Consider the following 27,071-nt stretch of genomic DNA (forward strand, 5'->3'; position numbering starts at 1 on the left):
GCGCTAAATAAAGTGTGGGGGAAAACAAAGTAAGGGTGAGAGAAAGGAGGAAAGAAAAGCGAGTTTGCTGTGTGGCTCTTTGAAATCTACAACAGCAAATTAGGAAGTGCACTTGATTTATGTTGACAAGCGAAATAACGACCCATTACAACAGTAATCATACATAGACTATCACACCGAAATAACTTCCTACTTCAATTAAGCTCCCCAGCTGATTGCCGGCCTGCATTCTTGTGCGAGTGGAAAAGCACTGAGGTTAAAAAAGAGCACACTGTTCAATGTAACAGGATAGTGCACAATGTTCCTGGGGAGATACAGATTATTTTGGTGTTGTGCTCAGGTGCCGAGGCATGAGGCTGAGACAGTCAAACAGTGGAGCGAGAAAGGGGGAAAAACAGCCTTTTTCCTAGAAGTGTGTTTCGGGGAAGTATTTAGGGGTCAGGGGGTAGGGGAGAACGAGGCATCCCGCAGAACTGTGTGAAAAAGGGGAGTATTGTGGGGGGGGCAGGGGGCAATGCACGGATACAAGCATGTGGTGGAACGGCACAGAAACAAACACTCACATGCATGTGAGACACACACACACACACACACACACACACACACACACACACACACACACACGGGACGGGAGGGGAGTGGATGAAAGGTTACTCTGTGCCTCAGCGCCTCCCTCTGAACTTTCAGCTAGCAGCACTAAAGGCAGACTTTGAACCTAGCAGGCTAACAAGAAGAACATCAAGGTCAGCCAATGCGACACAGATTAAGACAGGCAGAAAACAGGGGAAAAGTAAAAAAAAAAAAAGGGAGGAGGGAATGATAACTCTTAAGGCTTGTGCGTAAGAAGGCTTTGAGGCCCCGACAGGCAGTATTTTTTTTTTTTAGCTGTATAATGAGACTTTTGACCAAGGCAAAAAAAAAAGAGATTAAAGTAATGAAAGTGTCATAGATGAGAAGCCTTAAAATGAGAAAGTTCCAATCTGTTACAACAGTAAGTAATCTGCATACACATGGCTCATGTGTATGCAGATTTTCATTACACCCTGACACCACACCAGCTAATTCCAATAACGCACCTTCATCCAGTGATACTGGTGAAATCAGCTGGTGTAGCGCTGAATTGGAGAGAAACCGTGCAGACACATGACACCCCACAGCCCAGGAACTATCAATACCACTGCTACGTAAGTCGGCACATTGGTTTCCAAAGTGGGGCCCAGTTGATCTGTTTTTTGTTTTTTTTGTTGTGTTTTTTCCTTCAAGAAAATTTCAGGAGGCTTCAACAAAATAAGCCACAGTTTAACTAGATTATTTTCTTTCCATGCACTTCATTCTGTACATTAAATAAATGACACCAGGTATGCATGTCTTCATCAAAGTTTTACTCTCCCCACTTTGGTCTTCATGTCTAGAATGAATACATTTCCAGCACTGTGCTTTATGGTATTCAGGCACCAAAATTACCCCTGCATCGCAGTCACTCAGGTCAAATCTCCCATTGTCATGAGTGTCCTTCCACATTCCCCATTCTCATCGAACAGGAAGGATGTCAGGAGGAAGTGACTTCATCATGTGACCAGCTCCTCTACATTCAGGCCAAATATCAATGTCCACACTCATGGACTTTGAGGCACGTTCCCGCTAAATCCATGAAGGTTTTATGACAGTCCCACTGTCAAACTGTCACATGCACGACGTGCACGAGGGGAAGCCCAGAAACATTAACAAAAAGGTACACAAACAAGCTTGGAAGGACACATGGGAGTTCAGCCTGGCATACTGGGCACGCTGGTATGCCTACATTTGCTAAAAACCCCTACATTAACAAGGATTTAAGATGGTACATAAAAAACACATGCAATCAGAGGAATGCAAGCATATGCTACATTACACACCTTGTTTATTCATCAGCCATCTCTTTTCATTTTTGCTCAGTGATGCTGTTTTGACAAAAACGAATAAATTGAGCCTGGAAGATATTCAAATCAGAAGTCGGTCCCTTAACTTAAGTGCCTTGGGTGTGAATAAAATAAAGAAACTTAAAATAAAAAGTCCCAAACCCACAATAGTATGAAACACGTTTTGGCATAGTCGAGGTAACGTACTAATATGTCGCAAAGTGCTGTCTCATTCCTATTTATATCATTTCGAGCCCTTTGCAGCCTTTCACACTCAGGCGCTCAACGAGTGACGTCAGTGAAGTCCATGAATGTTCAGGGTTTAGGCCTTTGGGGAGACAATGGCATTGGACCTCACACTCACACAGGATGTAAAGAAATGTTCTTACCAGAGACAGGTCCTCTGTCTCTGACCCCAGAGATTGGCTGAAGTCTCCTGTGTTTAGAGGAAGATCCTCATCGTCTTCTTCTTCCTGGTCGGGCTCCTCCTCCTCCAGGGTGGGGAAGACTGAGAGTCCGCCCACCTCAGCATCCACCATGCCGTCTAGACTGTCAGTTAGGGCAGCGAGCAGAGCCGCATTCTCCTCTTCTATCTGCAGTGTGGGAAAACACACAGGAGTCACGTGAGTCAGTATGCTGACTGAAGGCACTGCAGTTTCCCCTCAGAATCCACCCAAATGCACAGGCACAACATATCATGAGCCGCTTCTGTGTCAAAGGCAGATAGATGAATGGCAGACACATAAGAAAATGCTCAGTGTACCATTTATTAGGACTTCTCCAGGTTATTACTCTGTTTCAATTGTCTTCAGGGTTAAGCTCGTTCTTTCCTGTTTCTTCCGTTCAACTCCATCTTGTCTTTGCCAAGTGGATTGAACAGGGGACATTACATGGATTTGGTATATGTTCACTATGTTTCATGAATATAGCAGCTATATTATATGTATCTATTGAGTCAACAGATTCATTTATGAAAAGGTAATAGTGAAATGCAACAAGAACGAAATGAACTCGGGACATATTTTATGGAAAAGAAGCTGAAGAGTAAAACCATAAGAATCATCCCAAGATTGAGAGCTTTTTTGAGCTTTTGTATTTTGCACATGGGTCATTCATGTTTTTGCTAGACTGTGTGTATATCACCGACCCCACCCTACCATTGATGTAAATTGCATAACTGGAGGGGGAAAAAAGCGCTATCATCTGTGAGTGAATGTGATCTATGTTGTTTATAGCTGTGTGTAAATAACTGCATCCTGACAGTTGTACGCCTTGTAAATGACTGTTCCGTGTGTTGCTTCAGTCCATTGGAGGGTCTGCATTACTCTGGCGTTGTTGGTCGAACCCTCTGTAACACCTTCCTCCTCTCCTCACTCTGATAAACCTGCATTCCTAATTCTTACCTAACTAAAAAGAAAAATAAAATAGATTCTACCTGTCTCCTTATTCTTCCCTCCTCTCTTACATGTTCATTTTAAAGTCGGGGAATACGGTCTGAGTGTGGTGCCTCTCATCCCGAGCCTCCTCATTATTTATGGATTAGGAGTTGGAGCTTGTTCAACTGTTGAACTCGTCGTACTTCGCTGCGGGTAAAAATGGAGGTGAATGGCTTGGCGTAACAGAGTGAGCAAAGTACGATGAGAATAGAGCACTAAAACTGTTTCAGCACGGATGTCTCTCCTTCCACTTAACGGGAGTTGTTTATTGGTAAATAGCTGGCATCTTGCTGAGAGCAGTGGGTCTGGTAGAGAGGTGATAGCAAAGCCCGCCTGGGGGAGGCTGCTGAGGTTCATTCATCCTCTCTGTCTCTTTTATCATCCAACTCCATCTTTCCCAAATGCTAAACACTTTACTCTTAAAACGCCTCTCTGTCTGTTTCTCTCTGTTGGTTCCCGGTTGGTGTTTTGTTTCATTGCAATTTGCTCTTTCAAGCCTGTTGGACTTTTTTTTCCATTTCTGTCTCTCTCCCCCTTTACCTCTTGCTTCTCTGCTTGTCTGTCTATGCCTCTCTGTCTTTGAACATCTTATGCCTTTAACAAGGCAATGCTTTGCACAGACACAATTTGTTGTTGTGATTGAGGTTTCATATGTTCTCTCATCCTTAAAATGGCAACCTCAAAGATTTCCACTGTCCATTAGATTGCTATCTTATTCTAGTTGACTATCTATGATGCTTCTCTCTGGTTGGTCCACCAGAGAGGAAGGCCCACCTTATCCTCTCTGGTGGACCAATCACTGCTAACTAGCTAAATAAATGTCTGTTACTGTCTTCTGTTGGTATACTGTCTTTGATGGACCAAGCAGATCTTCTTTCTGCTTGGTCCATTAGAAAGGAAGTTCTGCCCCATTCTCTCTGGTGAACCAATCAGTGCTGACTGAAGTGAAACGTGTCAAATCCCATCGTGGTTCATATGCACAGCTCGTTTTTTCACCCCTGAGATAGCTAGCATTTCTATTACCCCTGAGAAAGCTAGCTAGCTATCTCAGGGGTAATAGAAATGATCTGATCAATGATGGCACAACACCACAGTTTCCCCAACTTCAACCGACAGCCTGAGGTAAGGGGATGAAAGTGACTGGGTGTAGTCCTCTTGAACCAAATGCAATTTACCCCTACTACCCCCTTTTCTCTCACAGACACACACACACACACACACACACACACACCAATCATAATACAGGATTAGATCCAACACGCTCCCGTAAATAAGTGTCTCGTAAACGGACAGAAGAGGAGAGAGAGTTATACAGAAAGACAGAGAGGAGACACGGCCAGAGACAGAAAGAGAGAGCGAGAGAGAGAGAGACGGAGAGAGCGAGAGAGAGAAAGAGAGGGCTCCGTCCATCTGCGTATCAGTTCATTCACTCCTATGGGTTTGTGAGGGGAACTGTCTGGTATGCCGTATTGGTCTGATCAATAGGATATGAGAGAATGTAATACGCTCCTGGCACGTCAAATTTATGGATCGTCTACTGAGGGTCGGTAGAGAAACAAAGCAAGAGGGAGAGAAAGGGGGGGGGGACAGCGATGGACATAGTGTCAGAGAGAAAAAAATGGGGAGAAAAAGAGATTTGCCTGTGACTGACTTTGTTGCAGTGATTTTTCTTCTCCTTTCATCGCTGGGTTTTTCTTTTTAATAAACCTGTGAGTTTTCTTTCAGTCACCACTCCAGTTTATATCTTTCCTTTTCCGTCTTTTGTCATTTTTATGTGCAAGTTAACTAAACCTAAGGAATAGACAAACTAACGGAGAAAGAGAGAGAGAAATAGAGACAGAAAGGGGTAGAGACACGGACGGCGAAAGAAAGCAGGAATGCCTTGCTTGTCTTCTGTTTACCAATACTATATTATCAGGGGGTGTTCCCACAATTAGCAATGTGTTACATGGCAAAGTGACCTACATTTCTCCTTTATCTCCTTGTTGGTTTTTTTTTTCAGGGTACCATTGATTTAGCCTTTGGTAAGGGGGCTAGCAGACAACACTTTGACTGGAAACCTATGGCCAATCATTGATTCCAGGGTCAGCTTTCAAAAAGAACGAAACCAAGCAGGGAATTCCCTCGCTGTGTTCAGTAGGACTGACGGATGCTGCAGGCTGAGGGCTGGAATTCTTATTTAGCTTTGGGAGCATTGTGCAGCTAGGAATTTCTTTCTCGTTAAATTCCAATGGAAAAAAAAATTGCATGTAAACATGTCCACATTTGAATAGATGGTTCGTTGGCTGTTCATCAGTCACATCCCATTAGAGCATGTAAAAGTGTATTTCACCCCTTAATGACCATTGCATGTGCTTGCTTGCAGCTGATTGAATGGTAAAAAAGTGAACTGGAAAAGTCCAAGCTTTCATACTGAGTCTGATTATTTATGTGTGTGTGTGTGTGTATATATATATATATATATATATATATATATATATATATATATATATATATATATATATTGCCCTGTGATGGCCTGGTGGCCTGTCCAGGGTGTCTCCCCGCCTGCCGACCAATGACTGCTGGGATAGGCTCCAGCATCCCCGCGACCCTGAGAGCAGGACAAGTGGTTTGGATAATGGATGGATATATATATATATAACTCATATACCAAGGAAAATAACTGCGCAGTGCTTGTTGTTGGGTCCTAAAGTGCAGCCAGTTTTCAGCTTAACTTCTGAGTTTTCAGTGGCGTGACTGCCCTTTAAGAACCAACAATAGGAACTGTTTTACATTTGTCATCACCCATTAATGCACACAAGAAGGAGGAAATGCTTGGTTGGGATCAGACTCTCTGACTGGAGGGGGTGGTAAAATTCATTGTTTTTTGTTTTTGTGCATATGACACGTTTGTGGACAAAGTAATTGGACACTGACTGATTAGGTACTGCAAGCCTATGGCAGAGTTCAACCAGCTTGGGGTGTGATGTTGGCAGATTTAACATAGGGAAGTGGATATTATATTTATACAGATATATACAGATATTTTACCCAGGAATGGTGTTTCTATTGAAATTGGGCCATATATATGAGTTTTTTCACTCAAAAAATGTATGCAAATCTGCAGTTACTTCCTTAAAACAAAAATCTGGAAGTTGGGGGGAAACAGGCATGTCCTGCAGCTGCGATGGATCAATAAGGTAAAACAGAAAACAAACGATATGAGAAAATTCTGTGTGTTTAATGTTCACATTATCATGGGTATGTCTCTAGCCCTGTGGATGAGAAGACCCTCAGTGCAGCAGTAGCCAAGCCTCACCTCAAAGAGCTCGTCGGCTGTGCTGTAGTGAATGGAGGCGGGTGAACCGTCCGTCGGCTGGTCGTTGCACCAGTGCAGCTCGCTGAGACAGTTGACGCTGTCAAAGTCACTGGCGTCAAGCTGGGAGAGGTCAATGTCGGGGAAGTAAGTGTCCAGACGGTCCGAACACACCTCCTCCTCCCCATACTGGTGGCCGAGAAAGAAAGAGGGGGGGGGGAAAGGTCATATTAGGGAAAGGTCAAATAACCAGCCTGAGGCGAATTCCCACAATGAATGGTATTTGATGTCCCAAAACAGTGTGTGACCCATGTAGTAAAATGCAAAGCGAATACCAGAGGTAGTCCTAGATACATCTAAAGACATCCTAAATGAGCTCTTACCAACTTGTCAAGTGCCACTTAAGACTACGCTTCCCATGGCTAGGGGGCTTCCATCATCAATGTACTACGGCTCAAAAGCTAGAACATGGCACAAGAACTGCCAAAGTTTGGGGTTCCAATCCCTGTGGAGTTCAACGGGTAGAGTACGGCACTAACAGCATCAGAATTAGGGTTTCAGTTGCCGCTGAGACCAACTTCGCTAAAACACGAATGCATTCACAGTGCTATCAGACACTTTGGATAAAAGCCTCCGCCAAATGTAGCGCTCGCCGACAGCCCCTCATCTCTCAACAGCTACTCATTACAGATAATGAGACTTCCATCTTAGCGGAGGTTCAATGGTGAAACCTAAAGAGGCATCTGCCAGACACAATGTGATGACATACAGTGAGCGCCATTAGAGATGCGCCCCCCGAAAACGTATCCGTCATTCCCTGCATTATTTAGGTCATTACAAGTGTGTTCCTCCAGAATCTTTCATGCATCTTTCATGTACCACACGAGTAAATTGTGATGAAAAAAATAAAAATCTCTATGCAACATTCAACAGGAGGATCAAAAGTAAAACATAGTTGCTCCAAAAAAAACTTTCTTGGAGGCAGAACTAATTTAAAGGTGTGCAGTGCTAATGTGCATCAAGCATGTGGTGAAAAATAAGGCCTTCCATCATGCTGTGCAAAATCTGAGACTTAGTGTTAGCTAGTTGCCGCTAATGTTTGGTATAGTTAGCATGTGACATAAGCTAGCCAATGTTACATTCCAGTCAGACATAGGGAACATGTGGCCTAAAGTCACAAGCCAGAGTTATGGCCATGTGGACAACATACACACACACACCATCAAGACGTGGCGAACACAAAGAGGAAGTTTGAGGACATGACTCAGTATGAAAGGAAGCTACTGTGGTCTCTGAACTCTAAGTGGGAGAGAGGGGGGGTGGGGAGGTGGAAAAGAGGGGGAGCGAGAGAGAGAGAGAGAGCGCAAGACAGAGAACGAGAGAGAGACAGCAATAGAGCAAGACAGAGACAGAGTGATAGAGCAAGAAAGAGAGAGCGAGAGAGCAATAGAGCAAGACAGAGGGAGAGAAAGGGTGGTGGGAGAGTGAGAGAGGTTGGAAGTAAGAGGTATATAGGGAAATAGAGTCATAAAGGAGAGATATAATGTGGTTAAATAGACAGAGAGGAGAGAGAGTGCACACAAGCATGTGCGTGCGTGCACACACACACACACACACCAGATGTCAAGCCACCAGATCCTCAGTTATGAAAATACAGACCTGTTGATTTTAATTTTGAAAGTGGAAAGCTTCTGTCACAGCCAGATCTCTTTCTGCTGTAATTCAGTAAACTGCCCTGAACTATTTCTGATTGTTATATAGCACTCGTGCTCATAATTTGTTTGCTTGAACGGTTTTATTGCATATCGAAATATTAGTGTTTGAATCAAGTCCTCTGCATACATCAGTGCCAGCTTTAGGCCTGTACGTGTTTTCTATTATCACTTGTTCTTAAGATCAATGCTGTAGTCCATATGTGTTTGATGAGGACATGCAAGAGCTGAGGCAGTGTTTCACACACATATACACACACATACACACACACACACACACACACACGCACTCGTTCATAAAGACAATCACAGGAACAGACACAGTCATACACACACAGCCAATCCACTTCCATTCATCTAATTAAGCCATCAGGGCCAACTGGTCACACACACACACACACACACACACACACACACACACACACACACACACACACACACACACACCGTTGTTTGAGACTCCAGCAACCGTTTGAAAGCAATCAGCTAAATTCCACATATACAATCAATCTCTCTCTCTCTCTCTCTCTCTCTCTCTCTCTCTCTCTCTCTCTCTCTCTCTCTCTCTCTCTCTCTCTCTCTCTCTCTCTCTCTCTCTCTCTCTCTCTCTCTCTCTCTCCTCTCCATCATTTCTCTATTTCTGCCGCTTTCATTTCGTCTCCATCGCTCTCTCTCGGAGCCTATGAACCTACTCTCTCTCACTAACGCACAAATGAACAAATGCACATAAAAAGACAATCATAAAAAAGGCAAATCATTTTGTCTAAACTGCCTCCAACTTTTATCCTAGACACAAAAAAACCCCCCGTAAAAAAACAGTGATTTGTATCCAGAAACACACAGAATGAGTAAGCACTCATTTTTAGCCTGTCTTCCCTGACGCCCATTTGGAACAATGATAAAAAAGGGGTGTAGATGTAGAGGATAGAGTGATGGTGGTGTCGTCTGTGTATTAAGGACACAGAACACCTTGCCTCAGCGTCTCACAACTCAGCCCACAGAGTTTATTTGGCTAACGCCGGCATGTCGCCTTTCCACCCGCCTCATATTGTATTGGTCTAACACGCTGGATGTCGTCACATGTGTCATCTACGTCACACGTCACTACGTCACATGTCACTACATCACATGTCCCTACGTCACGACGACATACTGAGTCGGCAATTCAGACAGATCGATTGTAATGTGTGTTTCCCCCCTGCAGATGTAAGGAAAAGCCAAGATTTCTCTCTCAAAGCAGCCATGTGATGCATTTTTAAGTCGACTATATCATGATGGCAAACAGAGGTACTGTGCCAGGCCCATACCTAAATGCTTTACCACCCTCTTTAAGAACATCACGTCTTTCTTTTTTTCATCCTGAGAATGCCCAGTTCTGTTCACTGTCACAGCTCAGAAAAAAAAAAGAAAAAAGAAAAAAAAACCCTCACATAGGCTCTGCCTTTCTATGTTATTTGGGTCAAGGCGTTGTTGCCATAAACTAATACCGGTTGTGATTTCACAGAATGAAGATGTGAGGAAGAGACAAGCGCAGGGCCAGCGATGATCACACAGCCCATCACTAAACTGGAGTTATCAGCAAGGGAGAGAGGAGGAGCAGCAGATGAGGTGAGACAGATTCGAGGAGCAGGAGGGGAGGGAGAGAGAAAGGGAGAGAGGGGGAGAGAGGGAAGCTCAAAGGGAAGTAGAGAAAGAAGAAACAAAAGGACAGATACGAGAGAGGAACGAGGAAGAGGTGATGAGACTAACCGTATTTGAAAGCCCTGAGTAAAATTAAAAGATGACAGATGTACAACAAGTAACATTTCGGTGAGCGGAGGGATGCCGAAGCACTGCTGTGAGCTGCAGCATCCATCCCATAGTGCATCATTCAGCTGCTGATGTGAGACTGTGACTTGGTTATCTTATGCATTAACTATATATGGACGATACATACTATGAATATGAACCGAGTATTCTTTGTAAGCGTGGAAGTGGTGGTAGAAGTAGTTGCAAATACTTTAACTAGCATGGCATGATGTGAACACTATGTTCTACTACTACTGTGTTCATTCAGTGTAGCAGAATAACAAATATTTTTACTCATCTCTGTGTAATTGTTGGCTGTCATGCATATCGTTGGATACTACCTGATGCTCGATGTTAAAGCTCTTTTTTATCAACCTGAGCCAAACTGAATTTAACCGAGTTGTGTTGAATTACACTACACTGAAACGAAGGAGCAGAAGAGGAGAGACAGAGAGGAAGAGAGGGTGGAGGGAGGTAAAGTGAGACTGAGAGAGAGAGAGAGAGAGAGAGAGATGAGAGAGAGAGAGAGAGAGAGAGAGAGAGAGAGAGAGCGAGAGAGAGACGTGACACTGGAAAAAGATAGGAAGAGCAAGAAACAGAAAAAGGAGAAAGGTAGAGTCGTGACTGGATAGGAAAGGAGTAAAGAAAAGAGAGAAGAGGAGAGGAGAGGATGCCCTCTATAAGGCCCTCCCACAGGTTCTCTTCCCATTTTCCTCTCCTAGTCAACCCATCTCTCTCTCTCTCTCTCTCTCTCTCTCTCTCTCTCTCTCTCTCTCTCTCTCTCTCTCTCTCTCTCTCTCTCTCTCTCTCTCTCTCTCTCTCTCTCTCTCTCTCTCTCTCTCTCTCACTGTCCCTCTCACATCCATCCTGTTTTGCCTTCATCGCTGCGCCTGGCTGCTGATGTAGGTGTGTGTACCCACCCAGGAGCCAGTTATGTGTGTGTGTGGGTGTGTGCGCGTGCAGGTGTGTGTTTATTTGTGCGTGTGTGCCACTTTTAGCACGCAGCTCACATCCTTCTCATGTGTGCCTGACTCATACCCCTCCTCCCTCATCCGTACACTGCATCCCTCTCTCTCTTCTCCTTCAAACCAAACTCTCTACCCTCCCTCTTCTCCTCTTTCTATCTCTCTTTCTCCTTCGTTTTTTCTCCTCTCTCTCGCTCTCTCCCCCGTTATCTTGCTCTCCGTTTCCATCCACACCCCCCCCACTCCTCCTCTCCTCTCGCCTCATGTTTCCCATCCTCCATCCACGCCCCATCGCTGTGTCCCCTACTTCCGTCCTGCAAAATCCGAAGACAGTCCAATCGATTTCAACAAAGTCCACTCGCTCTCTATTACCGGGCAGGCTATGTCTCAGCGCGTTTCGTCTGCCCACCTCCACCCCTCACCCCCCCCCACCCGCATCAGTTGCCTCCCCTCTTTCCATTGCACTCTGATGCAGACTGTCTGTACGTCAATCAATAAAAACATCCTTGGGCGCGGGAGGTTAAGGTCACCGTCTCCCTGGCTGACATGTAGATACACGCACACAAACACAACAAGCTCACACACACACCATCGTGGATACACTTGATGAGGGAGGGGTCTGCAATCACATCTCCAGTGCCAACACAAACATACACATACATACAGACACACGCGCACATGACTCAGGCTGCTGGTATGATTTCCTGAGCTAAATGTGACGCCCTGTTGGCACAAGTCGACGCCTCTCCCATTGAGCAGAGAGGGATCTCTCAGCAGAAGCCTTAGCTTAAACAAGGCTACCCTGCCAATATGTTGTGTGTCTCGCACAGACACGCACTAAAAAGGCATGCATACACATGCATAAAAAATAGACACTCATGCACTCAGACTGAGGTATGCCATCAAGGGTAGACACCTACGGTCCATCGCGTACATCACACACATTCACATGTACACACATAAAAACACACATACACGCATGCATACACACAAACACATCACAAGTTTCCTTCAGTTTTCACCATATATACGTACATGCATGTGAGCATACACAAAAAAAAATACACACTCTGCCATGCACGCTTTAGCATGCACGCCAGTGGGAGGCTGCTGTGTTCGCTGCACTTAGATGTGTCAGCTGGTCCCCCTACGGCGCCAGAATTCTAATGCTGCACGACAAAAAGGGCTAACGCCGGCAGCCTCGCAGAGATAGGCGTGGCATTTACCTAACGCCAAGCTGCATCTGAATCACAACTGAGCACACAAGCAAATGCTTACCCTTACTACATGACACCGACGTGGAGGGGAAGCAGACAGTAAAGGCTTCTTTCTTTAAAGCCATGCTGAGAGCAGCTGGGCTAGTTTGGATGAGCAGCATCATCACATTGTCATTGGCTAACACAGGTAGTTTAAGGTTCTTACCCCTACTGGGATGTCGTATGCTTAAATTGTATGCAAGTGTGTTAATGTTAGGTGTTTTGGAGGGGGAAAAAAAACAAAAAACACCCCCACCTATGGTTGGTCAGAGTAGCTAACAACTGTGGTTGCATCGGGCAGTTGAATAGTGTGGAAATGTGCAACAGCCTAAATTTCAAATGAATAAATAAAAGTAACACAAGCTAAAAGAGCATAAGCTAAAGTCTTTGTTGTTTTAATGAACTTTGCCCACACTGTCATGACACACGGGCATCTTCAGACTGAATATAAATGAGTCCATTTAAGCCTTTTAACTTTGGCTTGAAAGGAGGGTTCAAGTTGACAGATGAAGTAAACGACTGTGGAACTTGACATAGAAAACGCACAGCTTTGAAGCGACTTTAAGGGAAAAGTTGAGGGAAAATTGTTATTGATTCACACAGAGATTGAGGTGTTGTAAAGCGAGGGAAACAGTGGCCTGTAAACTACAATGTGATGACTCAAGGGGATGATGTGGAAATCTCGGGATTTCCATTTGTGGTTGTGCTCTGCCTCAGGAACAACAATAAAAACCTACTCATTAGGGGGCTTGCAAGGACAATCATGCATTGAACCTGCACTATTTATAGACAACTAGCACGTGGGAAGAGCTGTCTTCACTAAAGTGAGCTGGTGTATGTTTAGAACAGCCTACTAGATACAAGAGGGGAACCATCAGGGCCCTCTAGCACCTCAGAGAGGGCCTATGATATTCTAAAAAATTATATTATAAAAGTCATCAGTTTTAATTTTATCTTATGTATTCATAATTTGACAATCAACATCAACAAAAAAATGTTTCTGAGGAAATAAACCCTTCAAACCTGTCTATTCAGTTTGTGTGAAGGGTTAAATGAAAGAAGCTCTCTTGTCTCCCTATCAGACTTTTACTGTCTGTAGTTGCTAGGCAGAAAATGTTATGCTTTCAGCTCTGTGATTGGTGGTCCAGCTATAATTTTACAGAGGTCTGAGCAATAGTAATTCAATAAGAGAGTATTTCAAAATAAAAGTAAACTTGACCAATCACATTGTCCTTCTAAATGGGTGGGCTTTGTCATCGCTAACTTCATGACAAGTTCTGCCACATGCAGGGGGACATGAATCACAAGCTAGTGGGGGGGAAAACCGCCGATAAACTAGCTAGCTAGTTAGCCTGGTGGTTCATGATGGAGGCCACAAGTAATGTTACCGCTAGTGAGGAGGACATTGTTGCGAATTTATTATTATACATTTTCAAGATTAACTTTTAATGAAAATTTGGAGTTAATAAGCACAGGAAGATCTACACCAGAGCTTAATTTGGTAAGCTATTTAAAATCAAATAGGCTGCCATGCAAACTGATTTTATTCTGGCCACCTCTGCCACTGTTTTGTATGTATACATATGGATGCATATTTTTGTATATTTTTTTTACTTATCTTTAGCTTTTAGTCTGCATCTGTATATATCTTATACTATGTTTGCTATGTTTGTCTATGTCTGTCTTGCACTGTTCGGTGAAGCCACAGCCCTCATTTCACTTTTAACATGTGCCTGCGCATTGTTTTTAATTACAATACATTGAATTGAATTTAATTGAAATTAAGGTTTATTTGAGAAAACCGTCATTATGCAGAATTACCAGTCAATCTGTAAATTTACCCACCTAGGGGTCATTATGCACATTTACCGTAAAGTCTATATTTAATAGGCCACTGTGCTAATCTAATAATATTATTTATTAACAATATTGCTTATTTGTGGCGGTAGGTTCCCAAAACGCCTCGCTCACTGTTAACTGTCCATGGTTCTGAAGTGTCTGTCGTTAATGGGTTGCTTGGCTGTGTGTGCGCTGTCATGATGTGCAGGCTTATGTGACATTTGTTGGCTTTGTGTGGTAGGAGGGGGTGGCTGTCATGCGTTATGCATATAGTTTTGCACTCCGACCCGTTGTCACCATATTCCGCTGAAGTGCACACACAGCTTATGTGATGATGCGATTAGGATTTGCATTTCATTTAGAAATCAGCTGTCTTTTTGTTTTGGTGATAACTCTCACTCTCTCCGTGCTGTTTGCTCATTGCATTGCCTGGGCTGGACTACCGTCTTCATTTCTGTTTCAGAGCTGGAATTGTCATAGGTAACTTTTGCAGTACTATATGAGAGGACACAGTAAGCTAGGCTAGTAGCTTGCTTTGTTTTCCTGATGAGGGAAGGGTGGTTAGAGGACCAAGGTTTAAGAGTCACGTTTTGGGACTGATAGATACACACTATCCACAATACAATACAATGACCAACATTATCTCTCTCTCACACTCTCTCTCTCTGAGCACATATGGATACATACTCCCTCTTACCACCATGTTCTTAATTTTGAGACTGCTTGCATTGAGTTTCTTTCCCTTCCTTATTAATGCACTGTGGTGTAATTGCACCAACCGAGTCATCATCATTACAGACTTTATATAGAACTCTGAAGGACACGCTGAAGGGCGACCTTTTTTACAAGTGACCAAAGAGACAGGGCAGAATACATTAACGATCATCCATTTAAAGATTTCATCAATCGAAACACTTAAAGCTGGGTCAAATTCACAGAGACTCTTAAACCGACCCGTAGTCACTAATTCTTCAAGTGTCAGGGCATCCTGCCATTTGCTGCTGGTGTAGAGAGCACAGACTCAAAATGCAGTCTCTGCCAGGTAAGTGTTTACTTGGGGAACATGAAGAATCAAGCCGATCATGGTGCTGTGTCACAGAAGTTTTAGCTTTCTTGTTGTTGATTTTGTTTTCCCCCCCTTTTTCTCCCTAATTGTACTTGGAAAATTTACCCTATTTTCTCCACCCCGTCCGCTGCTCCGGGGAGGGCTGCAGACTACCACATGCCTCCTCCAATACATGTGGAGTCGCCAGCTGCTTCTTTTCACCTGACAGTGAGGAGTTACACCAGGGGGACATAGCATGTGGGAGGATCACTCTATTGCCCCCAGTTCCCCCTACCCCCCAAACAGGCGTTCCAACCGACCAGAGGAGGTGCTAGTGCAGTGACCAGCACACATACCCACATCCGGCCTCCGAGCCGCAGACATGGCCAATTATGTCTGTAGGCCCGACCAAGCCGGAGGTAACACGGAGATTCGAACAGGCGAGCCCTGTGTTGGTAAGCAACAAAATAGACCGTTACACTACCCGGATGCCAAGTTCCAGTTTTCTAGTCAATAGGCGATGTGAAATAAAAAAATATAATTCACCGAGGTTTGTTGTTGGTAAATTCAAAACAGTAACGCGATACAGTGGCATTAAGGCTGGTTCGGGCGATATTTGGATGTAAGATACAGTGGTGAATACCATGGACATCTGCACTAAATTACCTAACAGCTGAGTGGTAGACAGCATCTTGGTGCAAAAGGGTGCAGACTGACGAAATGTCAATAGATTACATTACCGTACTCCAAACAGAGAGAAAAGTAAGCCTCATTTCCATAAAGCAAACCCAGCTTTGTGCTCATGTTTTTTGGAAGAGGTGTCAGTGTGGATACAAATTATGGATGTTCATATTCTTCACTTTTGCCTGAATAAGCTGACTGAGGCATGCTTTCTTTTTCAGTATCTTGACCTTTGAATATATGTATATTTTTTGACATTACATCAAAATGTACTTCCATCTTATCAGTTCATTTCAAATAGTCAGGTCAACAGACCTTATCATGTGCACCCTTGATAAGCTGGTACACCCGTGTGGCTCAGGACACACTGCCTCCATGGGATTTCAACACAATCTTACAGATGCACATATGAGACCATAAGCTACATACAGATGTAATCCTTTGACTATCTACATGAGTACAACGGTCTCCGAGTATCGTTTCTGGTTTCATCTCGCTCACCCAGTTCACCTGACTCTGTGTTGGCATCCAAACTATTTTTCTTCTGTCTTTATTTTGGGAACAAGAGCGCTTCGAGAAGCCACCTTTAGTCTCTTTAACTCTCCTACACCGTTAATAGTTGGCACTTTTATGCAGAGAATGTTTAGAGATTGTGATCATTTACCAAAGTTTGCAACACTGAGTGACAAGATCAGGTACCCCCTTTTGTTTCTGTTCAAAATGGATTTAAATTATGGAGCTAACATCCTCTTTGACACTGTCTCGACAGTGACTTATCTCTTGTTCAGTAAACTGTTAGGTGACAGTGGTGACCTGTCTTAACTCCCGGCTCGAATACTGTTATGTAAAGTCCGTCAAAAGCACAATCATGTGGCGGCGAGTCCTCAGCAGTGTTCTAGATCCTTCTTCACTGTTCTCTGTGCAGTCCAAACTTCCTTTTATGTACACACATGCACCAACAGAAAAGGACACACACACACACACGGACAGAGACGAGCATGGAGACATTCTCACATGCGTACGAGACCCATGGAGGTAGACAAGCAGGCATACATGTACACCCACACACACACACAAATACATTCATAAACACAATCATGGAAACAAGCATGAATGCAGAAAATGTTCCCATGCCCTCACTGTACATGGAATAGTTTACACACACACACATGCACATACACACACTCACACATGCACACACATACACTAGCAGACACACACTTGAAGCAGCAGCACCACCATACAAGGTCAAGCTCTTTCCCCCCTTGGCTGGCGCTCAGTGGTGCAGAGGAGAGTACAACGGGGGCTGGGAGCTGTGTGGACTATCCCTGCGCTGAATTTTAACACGTAATTCTTAGGCTTGTGTCCACACCTGTTTGCATGCTGCGCAGGCCATTAGAGGAACAACCCTTCAAGTGTTTCTGTGCCTGCAGGCCCGTGCTGAGAAAAACATCTTGAAGAAGAGTTTTGAAGTTGCCAAAAGTTTATGCCAAAAAAATACAGAAATATCCGGTGCCGAACGGCAACTTAAGAGTTTGTTCATCAATCTACTGCTGTACTTTGACTGGAAATATCAATTTCTGTTCAATTTCCAGCCATTGGGCAGCACAAAGAATGGACTAGTGTTGAGACGGTTGAGATGCAACGCCACTGTGCAACCAGTGCATTTGATATGACCTAACTTACGTGTCAGGGACTTGGGAATGCCATGTGAGAAAGTTACCAAAGGAAACTTTTCCACCAGGAATTAACAAAAAACACAAAATCTGGACCCAACTTTGGAGCCCATGCTAACCAGACTTGGAGAAACACTGTTTCAGGACCTTTGAGGACATCTTAAGGACAACTGACAGACTGGGGCCCATAGAGCTGACAAATGGTGATGAGCAGTGTGGGGTTGAGCGCGATAATCGCCTATAGTTCAGCGCATTCGAGCGACATAAACGTCACAAGGCTAGCTGGGGATATTGAGTTAAGAGTCTCCCCCTTCGAGGGGTGACTCTCGCTTTTCATCCAGGTCACCTTGACGGAAAGTCGGCAATTTATGAATCACACGTCATACTTGGTTATAGTGCTGGGCAATATGCAAAAATATGATCATCATTATCATAAAGAATTTTACATTATATCGATATTCATCACCACATCTTCTTACATGTGCAAAAATACCGTGTTTAGCAATCCGACTGAAGTTCATCACATTGAACTGTTTGGTGATGTGAAAGTATATCAAACCAAAACAAGTTTTCAAATAATATGCCCTTTCAATATTTTAGACATTATTTTGTGAGAAATTTTAGGTAATACATTTTCACTATTTAATTTAAACAAGAAAACGGTGTATCAGGGCAGGGTATTGTTGACAAAATATCGCATTATTTCTGACTGGATACCTCAACATTGATAGTGTGACGATATGTTGGGGATGACAACTGTTGCTTTCATGAAGCTATTTACACGCAAGACCCCCCCCCCTCTTTTTCTCCCCTGTTGTACCCGGCCAATTACCCCACTCTTCTGAGCCACCCCAGTCACTGCTTCACCCCCTCTGCCAATCCTGGGAGGGCTGCAAGCTACCACATGGCTCCTCCGATACATGTGGAGTTGCCAGCCGCTTCTTTTCACCTGACAGTGAGGAGTTTTGCCAGGGGGACGTAGCGCTTGGGAGTATCATGCTATTCCCCCTAGTTCCCCTACCCCCTGAAAAGGCGCCCCGACCGACCAGAGGAGGCGCTAGTGCAGCGACCAGGACACATACCCACATCCGGCTTCCCACCCACAGACACAGCCAATTGTGTCTGTAGGGACGCCCGACCAAGCTGGAGGTAACATGGGGATTTGAACCGACGATCCCCATGTTGGTAGGGAACCGAATAGACCGCCATGCTACCTGGATGCCCCTACAAACAAGACATTTTTGAGAAGGGATGATTAATAATGTGGATATGATGACCAATGTAATTCGTTTTTCATTTCACTCAAGCTATGACCAGAGAACCAACATTTAAGTTGTATCACCACATGAAAGATGATTATAATATTGAATTATTGCCCAGCCCTACCTATTCACCTTGAGTCTGCAAAATATGATCACTTCTTTTTATTTGCAGACTTTATAAATACCATTAGAGATCTTGAAATAGACCTGGCTGTCAGAAATATATATTTTTTTTCATATTTCACGGATAATTACCCAAGTGCTTTCCCAGAAGATCTCTGCAACTCTTGTGGACTGAGGACGCGTAGCTTTAATGCGATGCAAATGTCACTTATGAGTCAGTGGAGGATGGTTTCAGATTTAACGAGAGCAAAAGACAAGTGTTTTTGTGCTCTTTTCACATTTTACTTTTCCAAGTCTCAAGTTAAGTGAGGGGGCTGTGGTTAATTATTGTTAACAAAAGGGAAGCCCTCCCCTCGCTCATCGCCGCGCATGCTCCCCCGTGCTAATAAGGGCCACAAAGAGCCAATTATGAGCTGTTTGATCACCGAAGTGCTAAGTCACACGGTGAAAAACCCACCAGAGTACCCAAGCTATATTGGGACATAGATCAACGTGAATCATTATCTTTGCTTTTGTTGTTTTTTAATCTTTATTAATCCAGGGAAAATTTGCTGGATTACTGTACACAAATGAAAGCGTTTTTGTTTTGTTTTTTCCTCTGCAGCATCCTGCTTCACATTCATGCAATTATATTCTCACCTAAGGGCTGAAAATGTGCAACCAAAATGTTTGACTGTCGGCCCGCGGGAGCTGCCCCCGTATGACAAAAATGTCATACTGGTGAAGGTTATGTGCCTTGCTTGAGGGCATTTTGACAGCAGGTGCTGTTGGATCACCTTCCCCCCGGCCAGACTGTGTCAAGCGTCACAAGTTTGCTCAGCTTATCAATATCAATGCTGCCAGGTTTTTTCTTTTTTCTTAATAGAATAACGCCATATGTCTTAGAGTGAGTTTTTTTTTAAGCTGATGATAGCAGGTAGGTTTAAAAATGCACAGAGCTTCGATGTCATCTCTTTAACGCTTAATTCCCGCATTCACACTGGCCATCAGAATTAACGTTTTAAAGTCAGAGAGGGAAAGACGCAAAAAGAGTTTGTTTTTTTTAAGACTTCTTATGTTCTTAAATGAAACACCTCATTTACAAACAAAACTGTCAGCCTCACCCTCACAGACTGGGAGAGTGAGAGAGCAGGCGAGAGAGAGAGAGAGCAGGCGAGAGAGAGAGACCATGGTTATACCTATACCCCCGGTGGGAATGCCTTCCCTCTTCTTTTTGGCTAATGAGAACAAAAATTGAGGGGAAAAAACTGTTACCCATGAAAACCAGCTACATTCACAGCTCAAATCCAGGAAAATGGTTCTTTGATAAGTACCTACTAACCTGCATGTTCCCTGTCTCATCCATGTGCTGCTGCATTTACATCATCTACTAACTAGCCTTTGATTATTGTGCCCTGCTCACTTCAAACTCTCTGGAAGTGTGTGTGTGTGTGTGTGTGTGTGTGTGTGTGTGTGTGTGTGTGTGTGAGTGAGTGACCAGGGCTGACCCGCTTCATAGGGGCCAATGATCTTTTTGGCAGATGCTAGGGGTGCAAGACGCTCTAGGGGGGCACACAACGTTGATTTCTTCAGTTCTTCCAATTTTATGAACCCCTTTCAAATATGATATAAAATAATTTTCCGAATATATTACTTGTACACAAGCCAAATAATTTTCTTGATTGGATCTTGGGTTTTGCGCTGTCCCCCAGTTCTCACTATTAACGTGCGGTGATTAAGGGGGGGATCACCACCCTAAACTACCTGTCCTGACTGAGTGACAGATGTCGATGACGGTGACATGTCAAAGAGGAGAAAAAGAAAAGAGGAATAAAAATCCAAAGGAGTTGAATCAAGCGCGACTGGACTTGGTATATATCCGTGAAGACGTTTCGTCTCTCATCCAAGAGGCTTCCTCAGTTCGTGCCTTTTTGACTAGACCAAGCTAGTCTGACTGGCTGGTGATAAGACTCAGAATTTATCCTCTCTGGAGTCGTTGTCAGAGCTATTGATGTCCATGGCTCTTTGTGTTCCGATGTTTACCAGTGCCCGTCGCTAACAGAGCCATAGATATGAGTGGCTCTTTTGTGTACCGATGTATCGGTACACAAAATAACACTGAATAAGATGATAGTTGCAAGGCTACACCTATAGACCTGGCTGAGTGGCCAACAGTCCAATCCAATAATTCAAGAACAGGGTATGTTAGAAGGAAGCCATATCAAACTAGAGAAGTGCACTCAGTAGAGTGCAGAGCTCCACCAGGCGTACGCTTCTCCCCTTCTCCGGAGTTCGAACTTGGCGACAAACCGTTTTTCGCCTACTAGAAGAGAAATAAATGCATACATGGACAGAAAAAAACAGTGATTTTCCTGCCATTATAATACTTTCTTGCAGCGCCCAAGTGGATTGAACAGGTGATATAGAAAGAAAAAGTTTTTAATATGCAGCGCTCAAGCTAAAAAAGTGTACCTGATAACGTTTTGCCTGTCAGTCTGTGGATGCCCAGCCTCCTTGGTGGACCCTCGCACGAAAGCAACAAAGTCTGACATGGAATGACAGAGATCAGGCTATCATAATTTCAAAGCCCGTATTAAAAGACTTCAAATGTGTTTAACTGTGATATAAATTGAATCAAGGTGAAAGGCTGCTCTGCTGGTTGACTTTCATTCATAAAACAACAGTAAGAAAACATAGCTCAGGCATGGGAAATATTTTATTGTAGCTACTGAGATGATTTTCTAGCTGTGACTGTGATTAATCCTACTCTTGAAATTTTATTTTTATAGTAGGGTTTTAACATTGGAGTCTATGGGGATTCTGCATGGCAGAGAGGTAAATAAGACAAATTATTTTTGGTTCTTCCAGTGTTCATCCAGTTTTCCTGTGCTGAGATCACCAGTGAATGATTTGCTGAATTGCAAAAAATGATGTACTTCTCATTTACTTTCAAGAATCATACCCGAATACATAATGTGTTGGCTTTGACACTATCGCCACCCGATCTGACTCAGCTGTAGATGTGAGTCGTGCATGCGCTCGTTTGACTCAGAGCAGGTAGCGACGGAAAGCAGCGTTGGTCGAGCGAGCTAGAGATTGAATAAACAGAGCGAGCAGCAATAGCAAGAGCAAATGTTTTACGAAGGTTTTTAATCACCACAACCACAAAAGATTCTTCATAATACATCAACTATAACGGCACAATTTTTTTTAGGCTGATAGGCCCAGTAGTTTGTGAGATTAGCTGCAGACAGACACACTCTAAATATTTTTCCAATATTTTGGATCGCACACCTGATTTGAGTCACAAAGAACAGCTATCCATTATTCTCAGGATAGCTTCACTAGAAGATCCACCACAATTAAAGAAGCACTTAATGGGTTTCCTTGAGGCAAAGGAGTCAACAGGGGAAAGCCTTTCATCCCTTATTCTAACAAGGCTTGAGGGGCTTAACATCCCCTTTGAGGACCATAGAGTACAGTCCTACAAAATGGGGCCAACATGAGGGGAGAGAACAAAGGTGATCAAGTCAGGCTGCTCCAACAAACTCCTTAAGCTCTTTTTGTTCCTTGCAGTGGCCATACTTTAAATCTGGCAGTAGCTGGTGCTGCAAAGACTTCTCATCATGCGTTCTACTACTTTGGCTATCTGATGAGAATTTTCTCTCTGTTCTCAGCATCCACTCACAGCTGGCCCATACTTCTCAAACATGTCAAAACCACCTTGAAGTCATGGTCAGAAATGCAATGGGGGAGTAGGTTGAAAAGTGTTGGGGTAGTAAGGTACCAAGCTGCTCAAGTTAGGGACGCCCTAATTTAGGTGAGAAATTCTCCATCAGATCCTGTTATTAAAGTTGAGACGAAGTCTTTGGCAGAAGAGGTTGGTTCATACAGACTTACTATTTGTCCAGTTGTCTGGTATGACATCCTCAGCAAAATTCAACATCAGCAAACTGATGCAATCAACTACAATGCAATTGGATGTCGCTGTGGGCCTCCTGAGGAAGACAAGAGATTCTCCCACCAACTACAGCCAGAGAGGATTCACTGATGCACAAATAACAGCAAAGGAGATCTTAGAACCACAAAATGGCACTTCAGCTACACAGCTCCAGATGAATCTATTAATGATGCATTAAAGCAACTGGAGATACCATTATATGGTAGTGGATTCTGCCATATGTTCAAAGTCTGAGACCCTGGAAGCAGTCCAAGACAAGTTTGGAGTGCTGCTGAACTTCACCAACATGCCCAAAGAGGACTTGCTAAAACAGTGCAAAACCTTGAGTGACACACTGACTTCAGAAGGACAGTCAGACCTTGATAGCAGTGAACTGGCTTCAGAATTAGAATAGTTTCCCAACTTGCCATCAAGTAACATGACTGCAATGCAACTTCTGACTTTCCTATATAAAAAGAAGCTGGCAGAAATCTATCCTAACATGTTTCTGCCACTCTTCCCAGAACAGTGGCTCCTGTAAGTTTAAACTGATTAAAAGCATATCTGAGGGCTACCATGGCGCAAGAGTGTCTAACTGGAATTTCTATAATAAGCATAAAACACCTTGTTTCAGCACAACTATCATATGGTGACATAATCGATGATTTTGCAGCAAGAAAAGCTAGAAGGGTCCAGTTGTAGAGCATGTCTGTAGGGGTCGACTGATATTGTCAATACCGATACCGACTATTAGTAATCAATGATACCGATAACCGATATTTGGAACCGATATACATTTGCAGAAAAATGAAAATCCTGGTGTCAAAATTTAGAATAAAATGAACTCCAACACAAATCTTTGTTGAAATGCCTTTAAGTGTATGTTTAATTAAAAGATACATTTTCAACATGATCTTAAAACAAAAAGCGCAGGGAACTCCCAGCAACAATTCCTATTAAGTTGAGAGAACATTTTAATAAACAAGATAAATAAATAAATAAATAAATACATACATAAATAGATCATAAGATTGTCAAGTTTTTGCTACTTCAGCGTAAAGGATTGTGATGTTTATTGCAACTTTGGCAATATCGGCTTCCTTACCTTCGAAACAGCTCTGTTCAGCGAGCGGAGCTGCTCCAGTCTGCAAATGGGTTCCTCTGTGGCACGGTAGCCTTTAGTGTTGATAGGCTATTACTCGAGACATGCAATCAATCAGATAGTGCTGTGGACGGGGCATTACAGCCAGAGAGAGGCGGCTGCATCAAAGCCAAAGTAGCGCATTTTTATATTAATTTATTCTATATTGGCAATCGGATAAAAATATAATGATTCCGATAATCGTAAAAATGCTGAATTTTTACGATCTGATAATCCGTCGGGCCGATCGGTTGACCCCTATTTCACAGTTTCAGTGTCTTACCTTTTTTATGTATTCTTATTTCTTGACTCATATATTTTCTATATATTTAATCACAACAACCTAATGTACAGTGATGTAAATAGTTGATATATTCATCTACCCTTTTGTTGTGTTCTATTGATTCATTTTTCTAATTTCTAATTGTCTAATTATTTATGTACCGATTGCATATTCTGTTCCCACAACAGATTGTACTGAAAGGCACCCCCCCCCACCCCACCCCCCCGTGACCCTGAGAGCAGGATAGGCGGTTTGGATAATGGTGGATGGAATTAAAAGCAGAAATTCTGGTCACAAGGGGGCGCCAGATACAATCTTGCCTAGGGGCGCCATGTTAGCTAGGACCAGCTGTGTGTGGCTCCCTGCTATCAGTGCTGTTTTAAATTTAGCCCTGATCCACACTCTCATGACCAGATCTCACACAGGCTGCTGGTGACTGTTGGAGCCACTGACAAATCCAGATGGGCCCTCCACTGGTGCTTCCCACACACACACACACACACACACACACACACAGTGTATATTACAAGGATAACTTCATTTTCTTTTACAACCTGGGTCTTATCGTCATAGTTTTTGTCATCGTGCATATCGTCATTTTATGTTTTTATCTATTGGCTTCATTTTGCAAATTCTGGACACAGGACAACGAAACACCAAGGGTGGTCTGACAGTAGGGGCAGGCTAAGCTAACTGCTAGCCCACGCAGGCCGGCAGTTCCGACAGTCATCCTGGCATTCATTCTCTCGGACAGTGATTTTTTTTTTTTTTGGTAGCTTGATAAATGTGTTCTTGTAGTTTCTTGATATGTGTTTTTGTCTTTGTATTGCACTGCTGTGGGCTGGGGAAAATGACATTTCGTTGAAATGACAGTGTTTCTGATTCCCGCTAGACAATGCAGTGCCATAGGGCAACTGCGCATGGGCCTTAAACATGTCCTTTCAACAACAATGTCAAAACTTTTTCCTCAGACTGTACATGATCTCCCATTACCTATGGCTTCTCTGTTGTGCTGGCTGAGCATTTACCACTATCTACAGTAAATATAGCATTGCTATCACTGCAAGTTGAACCAAGACATAGCTAGGCAATCTGATAATGGACCATTGTTGATAAAATTGGCAGTGGCGCCCCCAGAAATGTTTCATAGGGGTGGCCAAATGGGGCCACTGAAAATCTTGGGGTGGCACACCAAAACCAAAAGCCATGACTGAATTTCAGGAATTCTATTATGCTTTTGTAGTATACTGTATAGGCTAGTTGAAAACTGTCAGTATGAGAGTTAAGGAATCACATACTGAAATAATTTGGTTTCTTATTTTTTTTACAGTTAATATTAGTAAATATCTGATGTGCATAGACTAATACCGGTACAGTTAACATTTTGAGTTCCACAACAATTCTGTTTTAATGTGTTATGTATCTGTATATATTGTAACATGTTAGACAATTCATTGTTATATTGTATATGTCCAAAAACGAAAATATGAGATAGACGCATATTATGCATAACCAGAAGCATATGCGACTAGCGGCCGGAGGGGCCAGCGGGGGGGGGGGGGGGGCAGGGATAGTATCAGGGTAGCCGTGGCCACCCCTTGGGGGCGCCACTGAATTGGACATTTCAGGCGACAACTTTCAACTTGTGCATAGCATACCTCACAAGGGAGCGGGTGAAGTGGAAGAAAACAAGTAGAGAAATTGAAAAGTGAAGTTGAGAGAGAATAACGTGACGCTTCCACTAATGGCAATGCTGGAATGAAACATCGCCCGCCACTCTAACTTGAGCTTAATTCTCATACCTCATTTAGACATGTCAGGACCATGTGTGAACGCGAGCCATCGTCGATAATCCGTAAAAGTTGCAATGGCAATTTGCAGATTCACCACCTGGTAAATTGTCAGAATGCCGTATTAAAAATGAGAAACCAGGTCGTCCAGGTGGCGTGGCGGTCTATTCCGTTGCCTACCAACATGGGGATCGAAGATTGAATCGCTGTGTTACTTCGGGCTTGGTCGGGCGTCCCTACAGACACAACTGGCCGTATCTACGGGTGGGAAGCCGGATGTGTGTATGTGTTCTGGTCGCTCCACTAGCGCCTCCTCTGGTCGGTCGGGGCGCCTGTTCGAGGGGGGAGCGGGTACTGGGGGAAATAGCATGATCCTCCCACACGCTACGTCCCCTTGGCGAAACTCCTCACTGTCAGGTGAAAAGAAGCGGCTGGTGACTCCAGATGTATCGGAGATCATGTGGTAGGCTGCAGCCCTCCCCGGATCGGCAGAGGGGGTGGAGCAACAACCGGGACGGCTCGGAAGAGTGGGGTGATTGGCCAGATACAATTGGGGAGAAAAAGTGGGGAAAAATTACCCCCCCCCAAAAAAAGAGAACAGATAAGTAAAGGAATGTATGCACGACTTGCACACTGCAGATGCACTGAGGGATTGTGAAAATAAGAGCATTCAAAAAAGTCTGGAAAATGGGCGACCTAGAAAAAAGAGAGCTTTGTACAAAGGATGACATGAAGAGTCTGCTGTGTGCTGCATATGGAAAACCAAGGAAGCCAAATTAATAAATGAATAAAAAAAAAGGAATAAATAGAAGAATCATGTTGTTGAACAGCCATAGTTTAAGATTTAAAGACATCCCACACAAGCAGGGAATGAGAACGAAGATGTCATGTCATGTGTGAATAAACACTATTTATAAATCATACATATATAGAAACCGTATGTGTGGACAGGGAAAATC

General features: G+C 43.5%; 1 protein-coding gene across 1 annotated transcript in view; it reads right to left on the reverse strand.

The window, feature by feature from the left end:
• The window catches only part of ppargc1b (peroxisome proliferator-activated receptor gamma, coactivator 1 beta), a 111,274-nt gene that overhangs the window by 18,574 nt on the left and 65,629 nt on the right, over window positions 1-27,071 (reverse strand). The window contains exons 2-3 of the mRNA XM_056292216.1: window positions 6,636-6,821; window positions 2,288-2,491 (exon numbers count right to left, since the gene is read on the reverse strand). Of these exons, the coding sequence (XP_056148191.1) occupies window positions 2,288-2,491; window positions 6,636-6,821 (390 nt within the window). The remainder of the gene's footprint in view (window positions 1-2,287; window positions 2,492-6,635; window positions 6,822-27,071) is intronic.

Source organism: Lampris incognitus, chromosome 1, assembly GCF_029633865.1.
Source record: "Lampris incognitus isolate fLamInc1 chromosome 1, fLamInc1.hap2, whole genome shotgun sequence".
NCBI lineage: Eukaryota > Metazoa > Chordata > Actinopteri > Lampriformes > Lampridae > Lampris > Lampris incognitus.